The 23,742-nt window shown below is 42.8% G+C and overlaps 1 protein-coding gene and 1 pseudogene across 1 annotated transcript; both read left to right on the forward strand.

Annotated features, from left to right (window-relative positions):
• The first annotated feature begins 1,419 nt into the window (after positions 1-1,419).
• On the forward strand, positions 1,420-2,395 carry LOC101843069 (annotated as a pseudogene).
• A 6,219-nt stretch (positions 2,396-8,614) lies between these two features.
• LOC110342182 (WAP four-disulfide core domain protein 18-like) lies at positions 8,615-13,342 on the forward strand. Its single transcript, XM_021231102.2, has 3 exons — positions 8,615-9,039; positions 9,976-10,124; positions 13,133-13,342. The coding sequence occupies exons 1-3, from the start codon at positions 8,955-8,957 to the stop codon at positions 13,166-13,168; spliced, it is 270 nt and encodes an 89-aa protein (XP_021086761.1). The 5' UTR covers positions 8,615-8,954; the 3' UTR covers positions 13,169-13,342.
• The last annotated feature ends 10,400 nt before the right edge of the window (positions 13,343-23,742 follow it).

Here is a 23,742-nt window from a genome sequence, read left to right on the forward strand (position 1 = left end):
ACACCCAGCAGAATGGGAAATGTTACAGACACCCAGGCTTGTCTTCTCAATCTGATGGAAGGGCTGGTATTTAATGGAATGAAGCATGTGACCAAACAAACCCCCTCCATCTCTGAGCAGTAACCCTGCAAACACAAGACAACTCAAAAGCCAGCCACACCATGAGTGAGGCATCCCACAGCTGTTGGTGTTTTACCACTGCGACTCCTCCTCTTAGAGTCTATAAAAAGGATAACAAAGAGGAAGGTTCTCTACTGGGGACTAGGGACATTGACTGTTCTCTTGTGGTTCCTATCCCTTCTCTGCTTACCCAAGCAGTCTTCTTTCTCAAGGCCTGTCTTACAGAAAAGTACTGGTCTAAGAAGACCAACTATCACAGTGGAGGCTGCCTACTCACTCTCAACAGAATGAGGCCACTTTGAAGTATTAAAGTATCCATCTCTTCCAGGAGAGACTTCATTGCCTACTTCTGCAGGTAAGAGGGGCCCAGATTCCACACCTGTGTAGGAATCTTACCCATAGAGCTACAAAGGACATAATACCATGAGTCCCAGAAGCATTCCACATGCTTACACAGCAAGACATCCAGGAAGTCCCATATGGCCATGACACTCCAGAGTGGCTATCTCAAATTCAGCTATTACCCTGAACTGTTGAGCTACACAGAAACAACTATTTCCTTTGCTCTCCATTCAAGAGGGCCAAGTTGTGATGTATGGAAGAACACATAAGTGCTAAATCATATTTTATTTTTTTCCTGGTTATCTATGCCATCTACCAAGATCAATACTCTAATTATAATTGAGATAGACAAAGAGTCAGGCTATTGGCAGGCAGTTTCTGGAAAACTCTCCTTTGAATGCTTCCCCATAGACTACTTCCTGACATACCCAGGCTTCTAGTGTTGTGGGGATATTAATTGATTTGTGCCTTTAGCCCCTCCAGAGCCAACTACTGTGGACAGGAGGGCACAATGAAGGTCTAGCCCTCGGGAACCTGGATTGACGGGACAAAGACACAAGAATGGACAGCAAGACAACATGGCTGATCAAGATGCAAGATTTTATTTTCCTTAGGCACATTATATAGGTTAGGTCGGGAAACTAGGTAGGGCTGAGAAATCAAAGGAGAGGGGTCGTTGCCTAGTAACCAGGCCAATGAGGTTGAGCAGACAGCAGGTGTTGGCAAGGTGAAGGGTCCCAGATGGAGGGGTTTCATGATCTAATTGTGGAATGTTCCCTTTTTTGCCATAGCCTAATACTGTGAACCCAAGTTCTACTCATTAGGAAGCAGAAGAGGGTCAAGAGGCTTGAATGGGACTGAAGGTAACTATTCTTTAAAAGGATGGACTATTCTTTTAAAAGGCTGGCAATATTTACAAGATGTCCTAAATAACAATGATAGCTCCCAACAGTCATCATGAAATCAGCCACAGTCTTGGTTTTGGTGGCTTTAATTGCTATAGTGATGGGCACATCCTGTGCTCTGGCCCATCCTGGATGCAAGAAGGCCTAGGGGATACAGGCTGACAGCAGCAAAGGGAAAACCCACTAGAGACTGAAACTCAGCTGCCGCAGGGCAAAGCCATGTGCCCACTGTTTGGATCAAAGTCAGTTCTTTTTGACCTATGAGAGTGGTCACTATGCATTCATTAGCTTTCTTTCAAATGAGAGATGGAGAGAGACAGAGAGAGGGAAAGAGAGAGACAGAGAGAGAACGAGAGAGAGACAGACAGAGAGAGAGAGAGAGAGAGAGAGAGAGAGAGAGAGAGAGAGAGAGAGAGAGAGTTTTCCATCTGACAAAAGCTGGGGTCGCGATCAGGCAGCTCATCTACTTTGGAGATGTGCCCTGAATGTGGGACTCATGGGAGCAGTTGCTCAGAGATGAAGCTGGGGTTGGTGAGATGAGAGAGTTCTGCCTGTCATTCAGTTTTATAGCATCTTCTCAGATGTGAACAAGGTGCTGTGAAGGACCTGTATGGGATATGGGGAGGGTGCACACTCTCCCTATTGCCAGACTGAACACTCATATCTAAGAGAGATTGTATCTGGTGAAGCTGAGGGAAGAGCCCGGGGTGCAAAGGAGAAAATAGGGTGAGCTAGATTCCTGCAGGTGAGCAGGATTTCAGACCTCTAGCCTCAATTCTCATCCTTGTCTTTCTGACTGCTTCAGACCCCTTAAACCCCTTTGTGTATTTCAGAAGGACAGAAACCTGGAGCTTGTCCCAAGCTGCCCCTGGATGCTGTTGGAACGTGTGTTGAGCAATGCTTTGGAGATGGGTCGTGCCCTGGAAAAAATGAAGTACTGCAGCAAAGGGTGTGGTCATGTCTGCAAACATCCTGTCTTCACAGTGAGTATATCCATGTCTTCCTTTCTGATTGTTCTGACACCATGATCAAAGCACTTATAGAAGAAAGAGTGTATTGGAGTCTACAGTTTCAAACAGTGAGTCCATGACCATCATGGTGGGGTACATGGCGGCAGGCACACAGGCATGGCACTGCAACACTAGATGAAAGCTTACAACTTACCCACAATCATGAAGTAGAGAGCAAGCTAAGTGGGAATAGTGTCCATGGGGGCCATTATCATTCAAACGACCATACCCAACCAAGGTATGTCCAAGGGAGTATTGAGTTTCCAGGGGACATTGCTGGCCCAGTGTCATGTTGCCTTGTCCCCTAACAGCACACAAAATCTGGATGTGTCCATGACAAAGGATCTGGAAGTAAATTACAACAGGACACTGGGTTACATGATCTGTGGCCCTCTACTCTGCAAAGACAATCCCGCAGTGACTAAAGTGACACAGTCACCAAGACAAAGTTCCCCATGATCCTAAACTGGGATATCTCACTCTTCTTGGCCTCCCCAGCCTAAGAGGTCTGACTCTTCCAGGAGAGCAGGTGCTTCAGGGAGGGAGAGATATAGTGAAGTGAGTGGAAACACTCATTAATTTGATGCCTTACACGTCAAACACGCAAGTGAGGAATGCAGATTAAAATCATGATGTAATTTGTTTTGCAAAAGACTCTAAGACCTTTGGGAGACAGATTCCCTACTTATCAGGGTGATTGATTACCTGACCCAGATTTCTTCTGAATCCATGGAGCACATCTCTGCTTCTCCTTAGCCCTAGAATTGCATCCTTAGAAAATGAAAGCCTATAATCTGGTGACTGTGTCTTTGTGTCCAAAATAAATGATCCTTAGCATTCTATTGCTGTAGAGTTCATCCCATTTGTGCTTCCTATTGGTTATTCTGATTATCAGAGCCAACCCTGTAACCTCCAGATAGTCCGATGAACACTGACCACCCAGGCCGCGCAGATCAGGGACAAGTTGCTCCTAAACAATCCCTCTTCTCATGCAATATCTGTACTTCCAATCAGGCAGAGGACATATTTTCTGTTGCATTTGGTGAACACAAATCTGCTCAAGCAAAGAAAATGAACTGAGCACATCCCACAGAGCAGGCCTGCTGGCACTGCATTTACTGGGTCATGATGCAGGAGGAGCAGGAAGGGCTCAGGATTCCCATTCTATGGCAATGCAACATCCTGCAGGACTGGATCACTAACTCCAGGATTCCACACGTGACCGCTGGGGTGTGGGTTCTTCTTACCATTAGTTAAGAGGCTGGGGAGCTGGCTCAGTGGTTAATAGCACAATCTGCTCTTCCACAGAACTGGAAATCAGTAGCCAGCAGGTGGATAACAACTCTATATAACTCCAACTCAAGAGGGATCTGACATCCCTAACCCCCTTACACATCTGCTCTCATGTGCATGTATATCCCTCCCACCCCACCCCACATTCTACACATAATAAATGATTTTTAAATCATTAAGAAGCATGTCATAAAATCACCAGTTCTTCTCTACATTATGAGTTAGAACTTAAAATACCTGTAGAAGTCTGGGCCAATCCCTATCCATCCAGCTCAGCACTGGTGTATGAAGTGCTTCTGCTCCTCCACAGGTCTTACCTGTATGGGGGACAAGCCAGGTGTAGGTTTGGTTACCTGGTTCTCTAGGCTTCGTTGAGTTTAATCGAGATAACTGCAAAGGATATAAATGAAAAGGAAAACCCTTCCTTTGGGGATAGAATCTAATCAAGAAATCTTTAGCCTCTCTTATCTGTCCTAGATCCCCAGATTTTTCCTGCCAAAGTTGGGTGTCCCATGTCTGTCTCTATCACAACACTGCTCCTGTACCTCACATGGCTCACCTAATAACAATATGTCCTATGTCTCCTTCCATGCAGTTCCCTCATCTGTCTGTCTTCTTGCTCACCCACCAGGACCTGCCATCCATCTGTCCTCCATTTCCTTCATCCAGACCTGGTTCTGCACTTTGATCCTGCAGGTAAACTCAACTTTGCTTTCATGCAGGTGACCTGAAGTGGCCTGACCTGCAGTCACCATAGTTTCTCCAGCTTCTCCTTTCTATGCTACTTCATTGTCTTAGCAATCTAGATTCTACTTAGATTCCTCTGCTTCTCTACTCCTCAGGAATTCTGAAATCTCTTGACATTTGCAGTGCCCTATTAATCCTTTACAGCAATTCTGTGACACGTTAATGTGTATGTATGTAGTACATGTGTATACACATATATGTGTGTATATAGAGAGATTTATTTCATGTGTGTTGTGTAATTAGTGATATGAGAGTTGACATCATTAACTAAGGTTAGAATAAAAACCTGTGTGTTTGCCTTGACATGATTCCCTTGAAAGCAGAACTGCCTGACCAGTTTCATCCCTTAAAACTTGTATAATTAAGCAAAGTGGTGGTGGCAGGTACCTTCAATCCTGGCTCTGTGAATGCAAAGGAAGGTGGATCACTGAGTTTGAGGACAGCCTGATCTACAGAGCAAGTTTCAGAACAGTCAGTGTTATAAAGATAAACCCTGTCACAAAAACAAAATTAAAAAAACTAAACAAAACAAAAAATTATGTTCATTTCCATAAATTATGCGACTACATACAAGCATACATAGATTTGACTATGTTTCTACATATTATGCATACAATAGAGGGGGGGAAGGAATAGGCCCCGCAGTTTCAAGGAAGGACTGGGAATACATGGATCAAAGTATGTGATCAAACACACCCCCTCAGTTCCCGAGAAGTAACCCTACAAAGATAGAGTAACTCAAAGGTCAGTCACACCACATCTGGAGCATTCCCACAGCTGTTTGCATTTTCCCACCACAGCTCTTTCTGAGAGTCTGTAACTGGAACCACAAAGGAGCCAGGCTTTCCACCTGGAACTAAGGACAGTGCATGCTGTCCTGGTTCTCATCCCTTCTCTGCTCACCTGTGCAGACTTTTTCCTAAAGACCTGAAAAACATTGATCTAAGAAGAACAATCATACTAAGGGAGCCTAACTCTGGAGGCAGGCTTTTCTATCCCACCTAGCCAGCTCCCGAATGACCACATTAAGACTTCTTATTAATTAAGGAAACCTTGGCCGATAGCTCAGGCTTCTTTCTAACTAGTTCTTATAACTTAAATTAACCAGTATCATTTCATCTATGTTCTTTCACAGGGCTCGATTACCTATGCTGCTTGGTCTGAGTCCCTGGCATCTGCTCAGGTCTCTGCCCTTCTCCCCAGACCTCTTTGTGCTGGAAATCCTATCTAGATATTGGCCACTCAGCTGTTTAGTAAACCAATCAGAAGGTACTTTGACAAAAATATATCTTCATAGTGCACAAAAGGTTATTATTCCACATTTCCTCCTTTTTGTCTACATAAAAGTGAAAAGTTTTTAAATCTAACACAACAAAACTATAAATAATAATAACATTTGTCAAGTAAGGATTATATTGACAAGTCTAGTTTATTTGTATTTGGCATGTGTAGAGAAAATACCCCATTATCTGTTTTATCTTGACAAGTCTGTAAATATTTTGCATTTTATCACAATGAAGGAAAACTAACTATAACTACCTAGTCTTCTACTCCAACAAAGACCCAAGGGGAAAAATATTGCTTGAGTATACGTGAACTACAGAGCAAGCATTTTCCAAATCTAAAAGCAATGAGATGAGCAGCTGGCTGCCTGAACAGTCAACCAAAATTCCTCTGTAATGTTGGGGCATCTATCTTCATCCTACAAACTTAAAATATCTGACAGACTTTTCTGTGAAGCAGAATTTTTGAAGGACTTGCTACCGTGTCTTGGCAAATTTGGGGGTCCCATTTCTCTGTGTCCTGCTGACCCAGTTTGGACAGCATAGTATCAGCAGTCAAGGCAAAGAGAGTTTCTTTTTCTAACGGCTAGCTTTTGCCATAAAAAGGAGGTTCTTCCATGGCCATCATTCATTTTTGAAGTAAATTAATCCTCCCAGGAGCAGACTTGTCTCATTGTCAAGAAAATCCTTGTTTTTAAAACATTTTAAATGTCATATTATGTAGGTCTTTGAAGTCTTAGGAGATCACCCTTCTATCTAAAATATATCTCTGTTTCACCTTGAAAACATACCTATCATGGCTACAAGTTTGATTGTTATAGGTGACTACTATCCTGCATTTCTCTATTATCCTAGTTTGTAGTAATAACATTCAAGTACTAGAAATTTACATTTCATTGTTGAATGAGCTGCATAGATACCATACTTGAAATAATAGAAGAAATGTGTGTACAGTATATTCTAACAAAATGACCTTAAATTAGTATCAATATACAAAAATCCATACCAATGTAAAATATTTGAGACCAGTAGTTGTTTAAAAGTAGACTAAAAATCCACCCTTTTATCTCATCTTTTTTATAATGTATCCTCCCCTTTTCTTCAGAAAGAGACCCTTGAATCTAACTCATTTTTTAGCCTTTTCCTGACCATGACCAATAAAAACGTGTAACCAATCACCCCGCAAATTATGACAAACATCTATAACCCAATGAATGACCACAAGTCATTCACCCTGCCTCATGGGAATGTGGGTGTCATGTTTGGGATAATAATCAAATCCTGGAGGAGCTAGCTACTGTCTAGTCTCTGTGATGGGAAAATGTAGGGCTCCTGTGAAGAGTTGACTCGAGCAGTCTGTGAGGCTGGGTCATCTCAGGCAGCATCCTAAAGCTGTTCTGGATGCAGAACTCTGAGGAAACTGTAACAGTGGCCTTCTGAGAGGCCATCCCTTTTTGTGTTTGATCCCCTTGTTCTGAAAACACAAATTTGTAAAGATAACATACATATCTGTATGAACACAAATATGGAATGTTTGATGGGCACAAGTCAGTTAAAGATGATTTTTGGGTTTTGGTTGGAGCAGGTAAAATATATGGCAACTGTCTTGTAGTTTTGTTTTTATTTTTAGGTTTATTTCTTTATATCTGTATCCAGGATTTTCAGGGCATCTGCCCTATCAAACCTTGTCTTATTCAACCCTGAAAAAATCCATGGCCCTTCCTTTTTGGTGTGAAAAAAATTCATAACCACTTCTTCAAAGCAATACACCTTTAGACTTCTGTTTTGAAGCAAAGACACTTTTAAAGTACGTAGGTTAGTTTAATCCACCAAGCTCCATAAGCCAATGTCTCTCAGCAGCTATCACTCATTCATCGGCAATCAAAGAACTGAAACTCCACAGCACCATACAGGATTTAGATTCCCTGTATATTTTCCGTCTCTATGTGGTTTATTCTTTTATTTACTTCTCTCCTTAAGGACTTTATTATTTTTAAACTTAATTTTTTCTGTACCCATTTTTAATCCCTACACACATTGTTAAACAAACTATAACCTATTTAGAGAGGTTTTTCACTAAATCTGCATTATTATTTATCTCTATTCTTTCTCTCTTCATGATCAAAAACTTCAACCTGCACTCAGCTCAGCTCATGGTGCACTGGCAGTTCAAGCACCTAGGCAGCTGCTGGGAGTACATGTCTCTGTATGGTGGCCGGCATGAGACACAAAAGACTAAGAAGCCTTGTTTGGTTGTGTTTTTCTGTTTTGCTAAAGCTTTCTCAGTATGTGGTCCCATGCTGGGCACCATTTGTAGTTACATTTTTCTGTCCTGCCTACTCGACTCACAAATAACTGCAAACAGACTTCGTATTGATTAGGAATACTTGGCTCAGAGCTTAGGTTTCTTTCTAACTAGCTCTTATAAGTTAAATTAGACCATATATTTTCACCTATGTTCTTTTACTTGGCTCAATTACCTTTACTTTGGAAAGACCATGCTGCTTGTTCTGAGTCTCTGGCATCTCCTCAAGATTCTGACCTTCTTCTCACCAGCATCCTCAGTGCATTGAAATCCTACCTAGCTATTGACCATTCAGCTCTTTATTAAAACAATCAGAAAATGCTTTGGCGAACACACATCATCAAAGAGTATGAACAGATTATTCTACAGCATGCATCCTTACTCTCAACTGGGTCTTGATAGTTGGAAATCTTTGAGTATTCATCTCTTCTGGAAGAGACTTCATTGCCTACATCTTCAAGAAAGAGGTGCCCAGATTCTACACCTATTAAGGTATCATCTCATCTATAGACTAGAAATGACACAACCACCATATATCACAGAGGCATGCCACACAATTACATAACTGGATAACCAGGAAGCTCTAGATGGGCCCAAACCATTTGCAATATCCTTCTCTGCTGGAGTTCTCACTCTGACATGCTGAAGGACACAGGAACAACTATTTCCTTGGCTCATAACTAGTACAAGGGACAAGTAGTGTAGTAAGGAAGAACACAGTACAAATCTGTGTTCTTGACTTTTGTCTGGTTATTTGCATCTAGCAAACAATAATTATCCAGAAGCCAAATGTGAAATACAAAAAGGAGTCAGCTATCTGCAAGAACTTTATGGAGAGCTATTTATTGTTTTCATAGACTTCCCCATTGACTGTCTCAAATCACATCCAGGATTCTGGAAACTGGGAGGCTATAAATTGATTCCTGCATTCAGCCCAGCCAGAGCCAACATGAAGACAGCCACAGTCTTGGTTCTGGTGACTTTGATTGCCATAGGGAAGGACTCAGTGAGTGCTCTGAGATTTGCTCCAGGAGGTAAGTATATTAAGTGGATAAAAGCTGGAAGCAGAGAAGATTCACAGTAAGTAGGGGAAACCATGTGCTGAGGGCTTGGATTAAACTCGCTTTTTTGAGCCTATAAGAGTGATAACTCTGGGTTTCTTATCAAGAGACAGAGACAGAGACACACACACACACACACAGAGAGAGAGAGAGAGAGAGAGAGAGAGAGAGAGAGAGAGAGAGAGAGAGAGAAGCTGACAGGCAGACAGACAGTTGTGCCACTGAAGCTCAGGGAGAGATCCAGGCAACTCATCAACTTTGGAGATGCACCTTGAGGTGGGGGGTCACTGGACTCATTGTTCAGAGATGTACATAGCAGCTCTAGTTCCTTTCAGACTTCACTTCCAGTCTGCACCATGTGCAGCTAGCTGAAAGGGAAGGACACAACCCATTCTATCGGTGTTGGGACCAAAATTCTTACATGGAGGAAAGTCTGGGGAGTGGCTGACAGCTATGAGCGTTCATGAGTGGTGTGGGTGGGTAGGCACGCTGTGGCAATGGGTGCCTCTGGCCCACTAAGTTTTCTGCTCTGTCAGTTCCTAACTTGAAGTCGGCAGGCTAGTTTGGCTCTACAAGAGGAACTCTCTGGAGTTGGGCTCCCTCACCTTAGCCTCATAGAGGGTTAATAACATCTTCTCAGATGTGTAGGAGAGGGCTGGGATGATGGATGACTATTTCTCTGAGACTATACAGGCTGTGGAGAAGGAGAACACTCTCCCATGGCCAGGTAACACTCATGCCTAAGAGAGAGACTGGAGCTGGGGAAACAGGGAAAAACCCCAGGTACAAAGGAGAATATGGGATAATCTAGTTTCCTGCAGGTGACCAGCCTTTCAAAATTCAAGCATCTATTCTCAACCTTGTCTTTCTGAATGCTTCAGGCACAGTAAACACCATTGTATATTTCAGGATCACAAAAACCCGGAGCCTGTCCCAAGAATCCCACAAAATGTACTGTACCTATTCTTATACAGTGCTCAGAAGATAAATGGTGCCCCATGGAACAGAAGTGCTGTAAGCTTGGATGTTCCCGTAAATGCACGTCTCCTGTCTTTGAGGTGAGTAGAGTCCCATGTCTTACTTTCCTATTGTTGTGACCCCACAATAAGGCAACCAATAGAAGAAAAACTTTATTCAGAGCTTACAATTTCAGAGAGTGAATCCATGACCATCATGGTAGGGAACATGTCGGCAGGCAGACAGGCACAGTGCTGCAGTTGAAAGTTCATATCTTGACGCACAATCATGAAGCAGAGAACAAGCTAACTGGGAACAGTGTGGGACTTTGAAACGTCCAAGCCTGTCCCCAGTGACACATCTCCTCCAGCAAGGCCACACCTCTTAATCTGCTGGAGGCTATTATTACAGGAACTAGAAATTAATATTCAAGTCATCAACCCACCAGGAAATAATTTCTGATAGATGGCAACTCATATTTGCAAATCTTGTGAGAAATACCTATTCCAGAATATCTTTTTACTTCTGCCTATAATTAAGCATATTCTCATTTGCATTATTTCTCCAGTGGCTGTGCAGAATATCCCAAAGCATGTTTTCTAAGGTGTTTGCAATCCTGATCTAATTTGCATCCTTATCTGTGGAATTTTTAAGAAGGTGGCTCATTCTTAACTCTATTGTCCAGTTGATATTAATAACGTTAGTACATGTAGGGGTTTGATAAATAAATGCAAAAAGATACTACCCAGACCAAGAATTATGGATTTCCATTAAGAGCTATCTTAGAGCACAGCTTAAGAAAACATCTGTCTTTTCCCCAGATACCAAGACAGCCATATAGTATCAACTGATATAAAATTTCAAAATAAACTATTCACAGAAAAATACATTCTTATTTACAGGATATGTAGCCTGCTGTCAGATTTGGTGAGCCAGGTAAACATCGAGAAGCAAATTAATTGTGGTGCCAAATGACAAAGATCAACTCTCTACAATTTTTTGCCTCGGTTTAAGGGCCTTTGATTTTTTTATATTTTTATTTTATGTGCATTGATGTTTTGCCTGCATATATGTCTGTGTGAGGATGCCAGATCTGTTGGAACTGGAGATACAGACAGATTCGAGCTGCCATGTGGGTGCTGGGAATTGAATTCCGGTCCTCTAGAAAATCAGTCAGTGCTCTTAAACACTGAGCTACCTCTACAGCTACTAGGACCTTTTTTTAGACACCACAAGAAAAAATTCCCTAACTAGTCACAGCTACAAAGTATAAACTACCTTTATAGGCCTGAAATAGAGTTACAAGTCTCCCTTCTTACCATCAAGGGTTATACACAGGACAGAACAATATATTTTAAGATTTGAAAGTATTTTAATGTCACTGTGCCTCAGAGAGTGCTCAGTATAGTTGACCTCTGTGCTTCTGCCCCTTATCCAGCCCCACCTGAAGCTCACTAGCTGACAAGGGTTTCTTACCCAGGCTCTGCACTCTCCTTGACAGCACATTGTTGTTTGTTAACAACAGTCTCCAGTCACAGAAAGTTCAACTTTTAGGACCACTATCTATAAAATCCTTAAAGGTTTATACACTTAAAAGTATAGGATGCAACACACAATTTCCTTCTGGATCTTAAAGTCCTAAACAGTTCAGTTTTACATGACTACCTCTATAGGTAGATGACAGAAAGACTTCTCCTTTTGCAGTTGTGATTACAGCCCACTAATTAGGGAGTTGGCTGAAAGAAAGTGTTCTTTTCTTGCTCTGTGCAAGAAATCTGGATTTATTGCTGGTGAGCTGTTGGAATGATTGTTTCTTACATTTGTTTAAGAAATGGTATATGACTTACAGATATAATAAATGAAAGATTTGTGGGTATTCATAAGCTGCGAAGGACAAAGACACCTGGGCAGATTTAAGGGGAACATCACAAGAGAAACATCATGAGATAAGGATAACATCGTGTGTGAGAGAATTAGCAGGGGAACATCAAGAGTAAAGATGCAGACAGAATGAGAGATAGAATGAGATGCAAACAAAGTACCAAAGAAACATCATGGGAGAAACTTAAGGAAGAATTCCATATGAGGGAATGAAGAGTGATACCATCAAGCATGGGCTTGCTCCTTTTTCCTTAGCCCCTCAGATAAAAAAAGAAAATTTATTTTATGCCGACTCCATTAGATTCCTGTGCTGCTGGAGATTGGCCCACCAGATATCAGTTCAAATCCTTCCAAAAATGCCCCAACTACTGGGAACCAAGTATGAAAATATGTAAGTCCATTAGGGTCATTGTCCTTCAGATCACCACATCACGTCAAGGTATGTCCAACGGAGAAAATGAGTGTCCATGGGAATTAGCCTGGACACTCTCATGTTGCTCTGCCCACTGACTGCACACACAAGAGTATGGATGTATCCAACAGAGAGGAGCTGGAAGTACATGGCACCAGGACACTGGATTACATAATCTGGCCCTCATCTCTCCAAAGACATTCCCATAATGAGTAAAGTGACACAAGTCACTGTGACTTAGTTCCACATGGCCATAGACTGGGATGTCTCACTCTTCTTCCCATCCCCAGCCTAAGAGGTCTGACTCTCCCAGGAGATGAGGTGCTCCAGGGAGGGAGAAGGATAATGAAGTGAGTGGGAACATTCATTCATTTGAATACCTTACACATCAGGCAGGCCTATACTGGAATGAGAGAAAAGGGCAAATGCACCTAGACTGGACAACCAGGCCTGTGTGTCAGAGGAGTTCTACACCAGTCTACTAAGTTCTGTTAAAGGTGATTAGCTTTGCCTGGGGCAGGAGGGAGGTGCTAGAGTGGAGATCAACTAGGAGAAAACATAATTTAGGATACATAAAACACATCAAGAAAGGAAGGTAAGTTCAGATGGTTGAAGATGTGTGTGCCATCCCTCTTTGTGAAATGTAAAAATAGTTGCCTGGATTAGCTTCATTATTGAGCCGTGGGGGTGAAAAAACAAGGAACACTATAACATGCAGCTACATCCAAAAAGCAATGAGGTGACTAGTATGGACTGAGGGCTTAACATCTGAACCCTTCTAAACAGATGAAAATCATGATGTCATTTGTATTGTAGACAACTGACAACCCTTTGGTTTATGGATCCAACTAATATCAGGATGACTGATTGCCGTCTCAGAAGATTTCTTCTGAATCCACGGAGCCCATGACTGATTCTTTCTAGTCCTAGAACTATATCCTTAGAAGATGAAAACCTATCATGTGGTGACTGCTTCCTAGTGTCTTTGTGTCAGAAATAAATGATTCTTACCATTGTCTTGCTGAAGAGTTTTTCCCATTTGTGCATCTTATTGACTATTCTGATCAGCAGAGCCATCCGTGTAGCCTCCAGAGAGTCCCATGAATTCTTAGTCCCCAGGATCACTACAGACTGGGGACAAGTTGCTCATAAAAAAATCCCTCTTCCCATACTTGTCTGTTCCTCCAAACATGGGTGAGGCCATAACAATAGTTTCTGGTGCATCCTGTGAACACAATTCTGTTCACACAAACAAAATGAATTGAGCAAACCCCACATAGCAAGTCCTGCTGGAGCTGCATTTACTGGGTCATAATGCAGAAGGAGCAGGAAGGGGAATTCCCCACTCTGAGGCAATACAACATCCTGCAGGACTAGAACTCTATCTCCTGAAGCCCACACATGACCTCTGGGATACAGGTTCTTAGCATGAGTTAAGAGGCTGGAGAGCTGGTTGGGTGATAAATAGCATATTCTACTCTTCCAGAGGATCTGAATTCAGTTCCTAGCATCCATAGCAGATGGGTGACAACTTCCTACAATATTATGTAAACATTTTGGGTAACTGTCTGGGCAGCAAGATGTCTCTGTCAATTTCAGAGTTTATATATTACTCTTCTGAGGTCTTTGATGGAATTGAAGACAGTTATGGTTATGGTTTTCTTTAGTTATGATGAAAAATAAGTTCCCTATAAAACTTTACACTGACAAAGATAGGATAGATGATAGAATATTTTCCTTAAATTTTGAAAAATGTTAATGAACTAAATATTGTTAACTAAAGTTCTTGCTTTTTAACTGTTTTGTTATACATAATTTTAACCTGGTAGATTTAAAACGTTGCTTTTTACTTAGATAGAAAAGAGGAGATGATGGGGGTATACTGTTTGCTGTGAATATATGTTTCTCTTATTGGTTGATAAATAAATGTTGATTGGTCAAGTACAGGTAGGAAATATAGGCGGCTATCAGATTAGGAGAATTCTAGGAAGAGGAAGGCAGAGAGGAGGCATCAGTGAGATGCCCTGTAACTACTAGGAAGATAGGATGCCTGGGTATTCTCCAGTAAGCAAAGACCACATGGACATACATAGACTAATAGAAATGGGTGAATAATTAAAAGAGAACTAACCAATAAGAAGCCTGAGCCATTGGTCAAACAATTTTAATAATTAATAGAAGCCTTTGTGTATTTATTTTGGTCCAAACAGCTGTGGGACCAGACTGGGAGAGAAACCTCTGGCAACAGGATACTGGGTTAGAAGATCTGTGGCCTTCTGCTCTGCAAAGACAAAGTGACAAAAATGACACAAGTCACTATAACTTAGGTCCATATGGTCATAAACACGGATAACTCACTCTTCCCCTCCACAACCTAAGAGGCTTGATTCTGCCATAAGCGCAGATGTTCTGAAAAGGGAGAGAGATAAGGAAGTGAGTGGGAAGGCTCATTTATTTGAATACCTAACACATCAGGTAGGCCTGTACTCCAATGAGAGTAAAATGTAAATAAATTGACAGACACAGGCCTGTGTGTGAGCATGAGCTCTGTACCAGTGTCCACTAACTTCTAATAATGGTGACTAGCTTTGCCTGGGGAGAGGCAGGACAGATGTCAGAGTGGAGATCAAGGAGGAGAAAGTTTATGTTAGAAACACCAGACAAGGAAGGTAAGTTCAGATGGTGGGAGATGTGCCAGATGGGGAAATGATTGCCCTGGATACCTGTGGTGTCTGGGGATGTGGACACTAAACAAGACCACAACCAAACAGCAATGAGATGCACAGAATAGAGTGAGGGCAGAACATATGGACCTTTCTCAACAGGTGAAAATCATGATGTAATTTGTATTGTAGAAAGCTGGGAGTCCTTTGGAAGATGGTTTCCATACTCATCAGGATGACTGGTGACCAGCCACAGAAGGCTTCTTCTGAAACCACAGAGCCATGCCTGGTACTCCCTAGCCCTTGAATTGCATCCTTAGAAGATGAAAACCTATAATATGGTGACTGCTTCCTAGTGCCTTTGTGTGCAAAATAAATGATCCTTAGCCTCCTCTTGCTGAAGAGTTCTTCCCATTTGTGCATCCTACTGTCTATTCTGATTAGCAGACTATACCTGTGGCCTCCAGAGAGTCCAATGAACACAGATACTCAAGGATCCCTGAAGATTGGGGACAAGTTTCAAGTTGTTCCTAAATAATTCTTTTTCCCATGCCATGTCTGTTCCTCCAAACAAGGCAGAGTACATAATGATATTTTTTGGTACATTCCATGTGTAGGGAAAAGGGACCAGTCAAAGAAACACACCCTGAGCAGAGCCAAAGAAACACACTTTGGCCCTGCAACCACAACCAAAGAAATATACCCTGACCCTAAAACCAGTGCCAAAGGAACACACTTTGTCCCTGGAATCAGATTCAGTGAAAGAAACGTATCCTGGCCCTAAAATTGGAGCCAAAAGGCTAAAAAGGACCAAAGAAAGAAACACACTTTGGCCCTGAAACCAGAGCCAAATCTGACCCTAATCCTGTGTAAAAAAGTAACCAATCCTGGAGCAGAGCTCTAGCCAATCTGAGCTCAGCACTGAAATCGGACCAATCCCTACTCTGGAAAAACTTTCCCAACCCCAGGAATCCCAATATAAACCCTGTGAATGTTAAGCTTGGCTGGTCCAGCTGCCTTCCAATAAGCCCCTTTGGATGAGCTTTGGGTGAAGATCTTCTTTTGCGGCAGCGACAGAGCAGAGGCGACCCTGGGCAGAGCAGAGTAAGCAGCACTGTAACACTTGCCCTGGAAACCTTCATTGGCAGAGAGGAGTTGTTACACTCTGCTCCTGGCTCCCTGCTCTCTGCTCTCCAGGAGCAGAGCTGAACTGTAACAACTTCGGCCCAAGAAACCTCCTGCCTAGCAAAACTGCTACACTAGGCGAACATCCCCAGCTGGAAGACCCTCTTCTGCCGGATCTGAGCTGATACCTGCCGGAGCTGAGCTGATACACCGGAGAAGCCTTTCTCTGAGGCAAGGCTGTAAGCTGCCAAGCTTACTGCAACCTGTGGTGGTCCTTGGCTCCCGAGCTCCAGGATACCTTTCCACCTGAGCTGTGTAACACTCAGTATTCTGTGACTCCCGAGTGCCAGAATACATGACCCACTCCTGTTCCATCCTGTCCCGACCCATCCCGAAACGTTTACACCATGACCATTGAGTCTGGTCAAGTAAACAAAATGAACTGAGCACATCCCCCAGAGCCGGCTGGGTGGAGTTGCATATACTGGGTCATGAGACAGGAGGAGCAGGAAGGCATCAGGGAATTGCCCCATCCTGGGGATACAACATCCTGCAGGACTGGATCTATAAATCCAGGAGCCCACACATGAACCTCTGACGTGTGGGTTCTGCTTGGCATGAGTAAAATACTGGAGAGCTGCTTCAGTGGTTAATAGCTCATTCTGCTCTTCTAGAATATCTGAGTTCAGTTCACACCATCCATAACAGGTGTATCACAACTTCCTATATACTGCTGATTCAGGGGATCCGTCACCTCTGATCCCTCAGAATCTGATCTCATGTGATCATATACCCCACCCCAACATAGTACACATAATTGTGAAACATTTGTTAATCATTAAGAAGCATGGACTTGAAGCACTACTTCTTCTCTACATTAGGAGTTAGAACTTAATAGAAATACCTCTAGGAGTCTGGGCCCATCCCTATCCATCTGCTCAGCACTGGTGTCTGGTAAGGCCTTCATTTTCTTCTCTGGCCTTAGCTGGATCGGGGACAAGTCATGTCCAGATTTGATTGCCTGATTCACTCAGCATTGTTGGGTTTTTGCAGATCACTGCAAAGGATCAGTGATGGAAAGGTAAACACTTCCTTTAAGGAAAAGAATCCAATCAGGAAACATTTAGCCTCTCTTATCTGTCCTAGATCCCCTGATTTTTGTCTGCCAATATTTGGTGCCCCATGTCTGTCTCTATCACAGCATTGCTCCTGCAGCTCACACGGCTCACCTTATAAAATCAGGTCCTATGTGTCCTATGATGCTCACTCATCTGTCTGTCTTCGTGCTCACACACCTGGACCTGCCATCCATCTGTCCTCCGGTTCCTTCATCCTTGTCCTGCTCTTTGCTTCTGCAGCTAAACTCAGTTTTGCTTTCAAGCAGGTGACTGGAAGTGGCCTGACCTGCAGTCACCATAGTTTCTCTGCTCTCAGGAATTCTGAAGCCTATTGACTTCTGCAGCAGCCTCTTAACCCTTTACAGCAATTCTGTAATACATACACACAGGTATACATGTATGTGTATGCAGATACAGAAATTTATTTAATGTGTGATGTGTAATAAGTGATTTGAGAGTTAATATCATTAGTAAAGGTTGGAATAAAATCTCTTTTGTTTGCCTTAGCCAGGGCTACCATGGAAAGCAGAACTACTTGCATGAACACGGGTGTACTGTCACGACCACCTCGACCAGCAAGGAAGACTCGACTCAGGAATCCTTCTCACAAGCGGTTTATTCAGGACCTTGAACAAATCTTCTGACCCCAGGGAGTGCCCGCCCACAGCTTAAAAAGGCCCTTGGGCGGCCAACCCTGGTAAGCCATGTGGTGACAGCAGATAGGTCCACATACGAGGAAGCAAGCCTGATATCCAGCCTTGACCAAATAAGGAGTTGTTTATCACAGAGAGCACCTGCTGTCGGGCTAGCAAAAGGCAGAAGCCAGCACCATCTTAAGGGTGCAGCACTTCGCAGCTCTCTACAGTTCCCCCTTTTTTGTTTAAAATGCAACAGGCAAGAGTAGAGGTCTGATCTCTGACAATGACAGGGACATTGTACTGATTTTTGTTTGGTGTCATCCACTCAACAAACATCAGACCCGTCCGATACCCTTTTTTCCAGAGGCGGGACTCTTGGGTACCAACCCGCATGCAATCAGACATGCTCTTCTCTGGGTCATTATTAGCTGACTCAGAGTGCAGTGCTCTGCCTCGCATCCTGAGCATATTTAATTAGTTTTTAAGGTGGCTAACCATGCCTGTGGGGGACTGTCCTGCTTCAACAGCAGTAAAGGCCTGAATGATCATGGCTGCATTGTGTCTTTTTGTGTGACTCTAATCTTACATAGAATCCACAAGCAAACCAGGGAGACCAACACCAAGAGACCTGTTAATGCTCCTATACCCGCCCACTCCTTAAGATGGTTCATTGCAGTAGTCAGCCAGAACGATAATCCTGCTGCAAAGGAAAGGTCCACTCTGGTGGAATTCACATGGACCACTGCCAGCCTCAACTCCTTTAAAGTATCTTCAAATTTAAGTGACCAATTCTGTAAAAGAAAACTGGACAAATACTTGGACAAATTTGTAGCTTTTGTAAAATTGGCATACTGAACAGGAACACATATAATCCTTGCATTTTCCACTCGCAGCCTCCAGGTGCCAAGATTGCCACTCACTTCTCCTTAATTTGGCAGTTATTTTCCAAGCCTTAATGGCTATCTGATCCACCTGTTCAAACACCTGTCCTGGATATCCTGTCTGCATGTTTGCAAATCTACCTTTTCATTGCTGGAAAGGGGCACTGTTCATACCATGGGGATCATGACAATAGTTTGGAGTTCCTCCTCATTCTCCTCGGAGTCTGTAGACTCTGAGTCTTCTAGAGCTGAGTACATCTTTCTTTTCTGTTTTCCTCCCTTTTTACCGTTTGTCTGCTCTGATCTCTCCTCTTGTAATTGTTCTAAAGCATTTCTCCCCTTTTTAACTGCCTCACTACATTTCTGATCCTCAAGGGAACTTTTTACTAGTCGCCAGACAGGCCGAACACCACCTCTGAGCGTTTGAAATAATTCAGCAGCATTTATCATCAAGTGTACTTTAGCAGTTGTTCCTTCCTGAGCAATCAAAAAACTGAAAAACACAATAGTATACAGTATCTAGAATTTCTGTGTATTTTCCATATTGTTTCTCAGTCCCATGTCTCCCTAACTTCCAAAAAATCTTTAATTCTTAGAACGAAGCAGCTCATTCAGAGCCAAAAAATTGGGTGCAACTGAGAAGTGCCCATAGCCAAACTAACAATGTTTTTACTTTCGGTTTGCTGCTAGCCAAACTAACAATGTTTCTTTTAAGCTTCTAATGTTTCTTTTTAGCTTTTACTTTGAGTTCCCTGCTAGCCAAGCTAACAATGTTTTTACTTTCGGTTCTCTGCTCCAAGAACCATTTGTCCTGCTCTCTTTACCTACAGAGAGGAGTAAACCAATTGCTCTTGTCCCAGTCCTTTTTTTGCCCCGCTCTTGTCGTGGTCCCTTTTTTAGTCTAAGATTCTTTGATCGCAGCAACTCGTTGAGTGCCAGAAAAATTGGGCGGGATGTGGAATTACCCATGTTTTAATAACAAACAGTGAAAAGAAAACCCAAAAAATAAAATTGAATACCACCCAAAGGGCCAAGAAAAATAATAATACCCTTTGTTTCACTTTTACTCCGTCTGCTTTGACGCGGCTCTACTTACTTTCCTTTTTGTCCCGTCTGCTTTGACGCAGCTCTACTTTCCTTTTTGTCCCGTCCGCTTTGACGCGGCTCTGCTGCTTTCCTTTTTGTCCCGTCCGCTTTGACGTGGCTCTGCTGACCGTTCTCCCCTTCTCTATGGGTGAGAACAATAATCCCGCTCTTTTCGCGGATCCCCGCCTTACCTGGGGACTTACCGGTGCACCCCCTGACCGCTGTGAGTTCTGAATTCCTTTCTTCGTACGAGCGTCCCCGTAAGGGCCACCAACTGTCACGACCACCTCGATCAGCAAGGAAGACGAGACTCAGGAATCCTTCTCACAAGCGGTTTATTCAGGACCTTGAACAAATCTTCTGACCCCAGGGAGTGCCCGCCCACAGCTTAAAAAGGCCCTTGGGCGGCCAACCCTGGTAAGCCATGTGGTGACAGCAGATAGGTCCACATACGAGGAAGCAAGCCTGATATCCAGCCTTGACCAAATAAGGAGTTGTTTATCACAGAGAGCACCTGCTGTCGGGCTAGCAAAAGGCAGAAGCCAGCACCATCTTAAGGGTGCAGCACTTCGCAGCTCTCTACAGTGTACCTTAAGAGTCCTGGTGGTTTTACATACTTTGAATCCCAGCACTGCGAATGCAAAGGCAGATGGATCAGAGTTTGAGGCCAGCCTGATCTGCAGAGCAAGTTCCAGCACAGTCAGTGTTACACAGATAAACTCTGTCACAAAAACAAAAGGCAAAACCAAACAACCAATTAGAACACAACAAAACCACTGTAGTGTCTTATGGATTTATGGTTATACCATAAATTTTTACATTATAAGCAAATACACACATATATATGTCTTTGTTTATGATATAGCATGCATGCAATAGAGGGTGGAAAGTTACAGGCACCCAGGCATGTCTCCTCAATCTGAATGAAGGACTGGAAACACATGGAGCAAAGCATGTGTCCAAACAAAACCCCCTCAATCCCTGAGAAGTAATTCTGTAAATATTAGATAACTCCAAAGCCCACCACCTGATAACTGGGGTATTCCCACAGCTGCTGATATTTAACCCCTACAATGGTGTCTATAAATGGAACAGGAAAAGAGGCAGATTCTGTACTAGGGGACTGGGGACAATGCATGCCCTCCTGGTTCCCATCCCTCCTCTACACATCTGTGCAGCATTGTATATAAAGGCCTGTCTTACAGAAAAGCATTGGTCTATGGAAAACAACCATCATAGGGGAACCTGCCTCTGGAGGCAGATGTTTCTGTACTGTCTATCCAGGTCCATAGAGCCACCCAGAGACTCCTTATCAATTATGAAAACTTGACCGATACCTTCAGCCTCTTTCTAATAAGTTTCTATAACTTAAATTAACCCATATCGTTTAATCTGTACTCTTTCACAGGTTGTCATTATCTTTATATGTAAAGCCCTTGCTGCTTACTCAGAGTCGCTGGCATCTCATCAGGACTCTGCCCTTTTTCTTGCTAGCCTCCTCTGTGCCTAGAAATCTTTCCCAGCTATTGACAATTCAACTTTTTTCATTTATTTAAACTAGAAAAAAGCTTGTTTCACATGTCAATCCCAGCTACCTCTCCCTCCCCTCCTCCCTTGACTCCCCTCCAATCTCCCAGCACCCCCAACCAATACCCACTCCACTCCCCAGGGATGGTGAGGCCCTCCATGGGGGAACTCCAGAGTCTGTCATTTCAACCAGGGCAGGGCCAAGCCCTCCCCTGTGGAATGGGCTCCCAAAATCCCCATTGAGCTCTTTATTAAACCATCAGTAGCCACTCTGGCAAAAACACATCTTCACCTTGTACAAAAATTATTACACAACACTTCCTGTTTTTTATGTATCTTTTTAAAATGAAATTAGAAACAAGCTTGCTTAACATGCAAACCTAGCTCCCTCTCCTTTCCTTCCTCCCCCACCTCCCCAACCCCCGCAACCAATCCCCACTCAGCTCCCCAGGGAGGGTGAGGCCCTCCATGGAGGATCTCCAGAGTCTGTCATTTCATCCAGAGCCTATGACCTACCCCATGTTTCAAGGCTGAGAGAGCATCCCTCCATGTGGAATGGGCTCTCAAACTCCATTTGCATGCCAGACATAAATACGGATCTACTGTCCAAGGCCACATATATTGCTGTGGCCTCCTCGCTGACATCCAAATTCAGGGGGTCTGTTTCAGTCCCAGGCTGGCCTCTAAGCTATCAGTCTGGGGACCAAGAGCTTCCCCATATTCAGGTCAGCTGTCTCTGTGGGATTCACCTGCCCTGTCTTGACCCCTTTACTCATCACTCCTCCCTCTCTGCAACTGGGTTCCAGGAGTACTGTTCACTGTAGGTGTCTGCTTCTTCTTCCATCAACTACTGGATGACGGCTCTAGGATGGCATATAATTTTGTGGAGTACAGGTTTTCAAAGTATGACCTGATGATTCATTGGATTCCCCCAGTGTCTGTTGTTATGTTCCCCTTTTTATTTCTGATTTTCTTAATTTGAATGTTCTCTCTGTGCCTTTAGGTTAGGTTGGATAAAGGTTTGTCTATCCTGTTGATTTTCTCAAAGAGCCAACTCTTTGTTTCATTGATTCTTTGTATTTCTTTCTTTGTTTCTACTTTATTGCTTTCAGCTCAAATTTGATTATTTCCTGGCATCTACTCCTCCTGGGTGACTTTGCTTCTTTTTGTTCTAGAGCTTTCAGTGTTCTGTTAATTCTCCAGTGTGGCTACTCTTCAGTTACTTCATGTGGGTACTTAGTGCTATGAACTTTCCTCTTAGACATGCTTTCAGAGTGTCCCATAGGTTTGGGTATATTGTGCCTTCACTTTCATTGAATTCTAGGTAGTCTTTCATTTCTTTCTTTATTTCTTCCTTTACCCAGGAGTGACGCGATTGAGCATTGTTCAATTTCCATGAGTTTGTGTGGTTTCTGCAATTTGTCTTGTTGTTGTGTTCTAATTTTAAGCCATGGTGTTCTGATAAGATACAGGGGTTACTTCAATGTTTTGTGTCTGTTGAGGATTGCTTTATTGCCAAGTATGTGGTCGATTTTAGAGAAGGTACCATGTGGTGCTGAGAAGAACGTATATTCTTTTTTGTTTGGATGGAATGTTCTATTGATGTCTATTAAACCCAATTGGATCGTTACTTTTGTTAGTTCTTTATTTCTTTGTTAAATTTCTATCTGATGGCCGTGATCATAAGTGAGGGTAGGTTGTTGAAATCTCCCACTATGTGTGGGATTTGATGTGTGATTTGAGTTTTAGTAATGTTATTATGAACGTGGGTGCCTTTGTATTTGGGGCATAAATGTTTAGAATTGAGACTTAATCCTAATGGATTTTTCATATGACGAATATGAAATGAATTTCTTCATATCTTTTGACTAATTTTCGCTTGAAGTCTTATTTGTTAGATATTAGGATGGCTACACCTGCTTCCTTTTTCCCATTTGACTGGAAAAACTTTTCCCAGACTTTAAGGTAACATCTGGATTTGAAGATGAGATGTGTTTCTTGCATGCAGCAGCAGGATGGATTTTGTCTTTGTATCCATTCTGTTTGCCTGGGTCTTTTTATAGTTAAGACCATTGATATTGAGGGATATTAATGACCATTAATTGTTGATTCTTGCATATTTTGGATTCGTTATTGGTGGTGGTATTCTGTGTGAGTTTTTCCCCTATTTCTGGTTTTTGATAAAGTGAGATTTGTATTGGCTATGTTTTTGTGAGTGTAGTGCATTTCCTTGGATTGGAGTTTTCCTTCCAGAACTTTCTACAGGACTGGATTTGTGGATATGTATTGTGAAAATCTGGTTTTGTCATGGAATATCTTGTTTTCTCCATCTGTAATGACTGAGAATTTTGCTGTGTATAGTAGTCTGACCTCAAACAGATATTTATT

This window comes from Mesocricetus auratus, unplaced genomic scaffold (assembly GCF_017639785.1).
Source record: "Mesocricetus auratus isolate SY011 unplaced genomic scaffold, BCM_Maur_2.0 Super-Scaffold_100007, whole genome shotgun sequence".
Taxonomy (NCBI): domain Eukaryota; kingdom Metazoa; phylum Chordata; class Mammalia; order Rodentia; family Cricetidae; genus Mesocricetus; species Mesocricetus auratus.